Below are 5,260 nucleotides of genomic sequence, written 5' to 3' on the forward strand. Positions count from 1 at the left end.
GCCACGGCATGGATTCCTCTCATTCCTGATTCTATTCTCTGAAGAAGTAGTGATGCATGCTTGTTGATTTATTTTGGTTGAGTTGAGTTATGTAGATGGCTGATTGTATTAGGAAGATTTTAATTATATTAGTCAATACTCAATTATTGCTTCATTAGTAAACTATGTAGATGGCTGATACATGGTTTTTTCCTTTATTTATGTAGATGCTGATGTATGGTTGTTTCCTTTTATTTATGTAGATGGCTGGTTCAGGTTCATCTCAAGTTGCAAGTTCATCACTTAAGAGGAAGTCGGATGACATGGCTTGGGAGTTTGCCGAGTTGATTGATCCTAGTGGTCCACAAAGGCTCAAGTGCAAGCTTTGTGGAAAAGTCATGTCGGGAGGGGTCACTAGGATGAAGGAGCACATTGGGCAGATCAAAGGCACTGTGACCAGCTGTATGAAAGCCACACAAGATCAGATTACTCGAGCTTTTGCATCACACGAGGCACCAAAGAGGAAGAAATTGGAAAAGCAAAAGCGTGAAGAAGAAGTTAAAGCTGCAGTCACCATAGAGGTCAACGAGGATGATCAAGAACAACTGAATGAAGTTGGTGAAGGTACTCCAAAGAAGGGGGCAATGGATCAATATCTTGCACCAATTGATCCTTCGATCCCGTTGAAATCTAAAAAACAGCAGACTATAAATGATAGTGTTGATAAGGAAAGAAGCTACAAAGTTGGGCAATATTTGGCTAGATGGATGTACAAGAAAAATATACCCTTCAATGCTATCAATGATGATGATTTCAAACAGTTTTGTGAGGCTCTTGGTCGCTATGGTCCTGATTGGAAGCAACCCTCGCAATATATGATCAGGGAGAAGATGTTGGTTCAGGAGGTGGAAAGGACTAGGGATTTGTTGAAGCCACATGAGGTCGAGAGGGCAGATACGGGGTGCTCTGTCATGACTGATGCTTGGACGGACAAGAAAAGGAGGATCATCATGAACTTGTGCGTGCATTGCAAGTTGGGGACCATCTATCTTGGATCAAAGGAGGCATCGGCCGATGCACATACAAGTCTATACATTTTCAATTATGTGGATGAATGCATTGAGAAAATAGGTATGAATCATCTTCAACTTGATCTCATTTGTTTCTTTTCAAGTTTATTACTTGCTGAATTTTAGTACTTGCTTATTACTTGCTGAAAATTACTTATTGTGTTTTGTAGGTGCTGAAAATGTTGTGCAAGTAGTCACGGATAATGCTTCAAACAACATGGGAGCAAAGGTGATGTTGAAAGATAAAAGGCCCAAGTTATTTTGGACCTCGTGTGCATCTCACACCATCAACTTGATGGTAGAAGCGGTTGCAAAGTTGAAGCATTTTGGTTCTACAATAACCAAAGCCAAAGAAATGACTACTTTCCTTTATGCACATCATGCTACATTGGCCTTGATGAGGTCATATACAAAAAAGAGAGACATTGTTAGACCGGGGGTGACTAGATTTTCTTTGGCATTTCTTACCTTGCAAAGTCTTGATGCTAAGAGGAAGAATCTAAAGGAAATGTGTTGTAGTGATACTTGGGAAGGATGCAAGCACACGAGAACAAAGAAAGGGAAGGTGGCTCATGCCGCAATAATGAGTAGGACATTTTGGAAAAATGTGTCTCTTTGCATTAGGGTATTGTTTACTAAACTTCAAATTGTGCTTGTGTATGTTGGAATGCATGTGTATATGTTAAATAATAATGTTGTGCACTTGTGCTTGGGTATGTTGGAAACTTGGAATGGAAGGTTTTTGAGCCATTGGTGAAGATACTTCGGTTGGCTGATGGTGATGGACTGTCCATGGCCTCTATGTATGGAGAAATAATAGAGGCAAAGAAGGCAATATTGGTTGCGGTTGATAATTCGGACAAGGAATATAAGGCGATCACAACGGCCATGGAGAGCAAGATGAAAGAGAGGCTAGATACCCCATCGCACATGGCTGCATATGCCTTGAATCCATATTATAGTTATGCTACCACAAGCATCTTTACCGATGTGGAAGTCATGTCCGGCTTGATGGAAGTTATTGAGCAATTTTATCTCGATGATGATGAGAAGCAAAACAAAGTGCTTAACATTGACTTGCCCAAATTTAAAAAGAAGGAAGGCATGTTTGGGAAGGTGGCTGCCACCAAAGCAATTAGCAATGCAAATTTCAATGCCGGTAAGCTTGTTCCCAATATAATATTGTCATATTGCAATTCTTAATTTTTTGGGCTGATGCATAATACTTTTGTATTTTTTCTTGAAATGTAGGGGAGCGGTGGGCAACTTATGGACTACAAACTCCTACATTGATGCACATTGCTTTGAGGATACTCAACTTGACCACAAGTTCATCCGGATGTGAAAGAAATTGGAGTGTTTTTGAACAAGTAAGTCTCAACTTGCAAATACTCAAATCTGATCTGTATATTATTTTTGACAGAATGTAAATCACTAAGCTTCATTTCACAATTTTTAGGTGGATGCAAAGAGGAGAAATAAACTAGACGTGCATCGTAGGGACGATCTAGTTTATATCCAATTCAATGGAAGAATGATAGACAAGAGGAAGAAGTACTCCTCATCTTGTGATGTTCTTCTTGGTGAAGATGCTTCCATGGCACAAGATTGGATATGTGAAGGTGCTTACGTTGATGCTGCGGAGGAGGTTGATGCAATGGGAGCTTCCGAGTTTGTTGAGCTACGTAGAAGTGCAAGAGTGAGAGAACTTCATGAAGTGGAAGAATTTGTTTCCGATGGGGAAGAATCTGATCACGGGCTTGTCAATGAGGATGACATAGACTTTGAGTCCGATGATGATGGGGTGATACAAGGTGCCAATGAAGATGAGGAGGGGGACCCGATGGAGCCTTAATGAGGCTTCAAGCCTTCAATGCTTTGCACTATGTGTGCTTTTTTATGTTTGCTAGCTATTTATTTCAGTTGTGACTTGTGAGAGAACTATGAACCACTATGCGTGCTGTTTGCTAGTTTCCTATTTTTCTTTGTCATGCAATGATGCAACTATGCAAAGCTATGGTTATTTATGACCTTACTATGTAATATGTATTGCTGGACTATGTTTATTTCTCATTGTTTGTCATGTGTGTGCACCTACATTTTGCAATTTATTTGATTTTTGAAGGCTTGGAGCACAACTGATGGTACATGGTCATGTATGTCCTTGTGCGTGTGTGCGTGTGTGTACTGTTTAATATACTAATATATCATTTTTTAAGGCTTGGAGCACAACGTGATGGTTGATGGTCATGTATGTATGTGCTTGTGTATGTGTGCACTGTGTAATATATTAATATAGCATATTTTTAAGGCTTAGAGGACAATTTATTTGTCATGTGTGTGTAATATTATGGCATATTTTAAATTATTTTGGTTGGGAAAACCTGAGATTTTTAAAAAAACTTGCCGATAAATGGTCGACCGATAAAAACGATAAATCAGCCGATAAGCCAATTTATCTCTTCTCTTGGGTCGACCGATAAGTTAACGAGAAGCGATATCCCGAATAGTGCACTCCGTTCAACTAAAGTTGGAGAAACTGACACCCGCTAACCACCTATTGAGGCACCTGGGTATTCCAGGACTTGCCTGTTTTCTTTGGACCTCCACCCAGGCTCAAAGGGATCATGAGATTATTCATGCTAGAAACTTCCGTGTGCAGCCACAAGCTATTATGGGCTCTAGCATAGTTGAGTAAGTCGTGCGAACTCTTACAGTGGTAGACTAGTAGATGTAGGGGATGTAGGTGGTACGGTCTACCCGATCGTAAGGTGCTAGCGCTTCTGAAAGACTATGTCTCGGTCATCCGTCTTCTCAAACACCATGTAGTGCGAGAAACCAAACAGAGGCGATCGAGTCTTTTGGGGAAAAGTGCGCAAACCTCTGCAGAGTGTAATAAACTAATCATGATTAGCCGTGTCCCCGGTTATGGACATCTTGAGTATCTAGTACCTGGATTTTCATGTGAATCTCAACATGTTACTCTAAATTAATTTTGTTGGGTTATGTTTAATGATGATGCTTAATTGGGATTGAGAATGCTGTCAACCATTCTCAATGTTTAACAACCACCATGATAGTTAAATAAAAATTATTCCTTTGAAGTAGGGAAAAATTGGCTTTACGCAAAACTGTAACCATAGAGCTTTCCACCAGCCAAATATGCATATAGTATAGCTGTTTCATTCCATTACTCTCTATGTGTTACCTTGCCAGCATATTCCATGTGCTGACCCGTTTCGGGCTGCAACGTTAATGTTGCAAACTTTTCAGACGACAATTAAGGAGTTTTAGGTCGTGGTTCTATACTCAGTGATGCCATTGGAGTTGATGGACTCACTTATCTTCCAAGCCTTCCGTTGTTATCGTTATTAGATGGCCTTAAGCCATATTTATTGTAATAAGTTCTCTTTTGAGACACTCGATGTAATAAGTGTGTGATTGCTACTCTGCTATAAATCCTCCGAGTACTGTGTGGTGTCAGCATTACTAATCCAGGGATGACACCGGAGCACAGAGATCAGACTGTTTGAGGTCTGGTCGCTACACCTCTATTCCCCCACACGTCCTGTTATTCTCCGGCGACGTCAGCCCCAACACGCACCCGCACCCGAACCAGTCAACCCTCGTACTCCCCTCCGCATACGACTAGACCGGCGCATCTTCCACGGCTCCTATTCGTTCCATCCGAGGCCTCTCCGTCGTCCTCCGCCTTGCGGCCTTGGTTCGCTCGCCGTGCGCGGTGCGCCGCCCTCTTGCATTGTCAACATCGTCAACAACCGAGAGGAACAAGGAGATGATTGTACGTGGAGAGGATGACAGTAGGGACCCACCAGCGTCATGGAAGTACACAAGCAAGTGCCCCTATATTACAAGCCCAAAAATATGGTTCCTCCTAATGGTTGGATATCTGGGGCTCACGCCATTGTCAACGTAGTCAATAAACGAGAGAATTACACTACGAGCGGCTGACACCAGGGACCCAGTAGGTCACCCAGTTTTTTTGAGGAACAAGCAGTTGTTATTTATACTAGTTTTAGCGACGGATCAGGGTAACAACTGGGCTGTGTGGGGGCTGTGGCCCGTCTAGCCAGGGTTTTATTTATGTTTACCACATCATGAGCCCAGTTGTGTTTTTTCTTGCTGAAAATGGCTAGACCAGTTCTATTTTTTAAAAGAAATACCCAAACGAGGCCTACTTGCTTTATCAG

The 5,260-nt window shown here is 41.7% G+C and overlaps 1 protein-coding gene across 1 annotated transcript; it reads left to right on the forward strand.

Annotated features, from left to right (window-relative positions):
- The first annotated feature begins 242 nt into the window (after positions 1-242).
- LOC147985772 (uncharacterized) lies at positions 243-2,904 on the forward strand. Its single transcript, XM_087541735.1, has 5 exons — positions 243-1,110; positions 1,220-1,674; positions 1,788-2,208; positions 2,301-2,419; positions 2,509-2,904. Exons 1-5 carry the CDS (start codon positions 243-245, stop codon positions 2,902-2,904), a joined length of 2,259 nt encoding a protein of 752 aa, XP_087397861.1.
- The last annotated feature ends 2,356 nt before the right edge of the window (positions 2,905-5,260 follow it).

Source organism: Triticum urartu, chromosome 2A (assembly GCF_056163025.1).
Source record: "Triticum urartu cultivar PI428250 chromosome 2A, HENAU_Tu73, whole genome shotgun sequence".
Classification (NCBI taxonomy): Eukaryota; Viridiplantae; Streptophyta; class Magnoliopsida; order Poales; family Poaceae; genus Triticum; species Triticum urartu.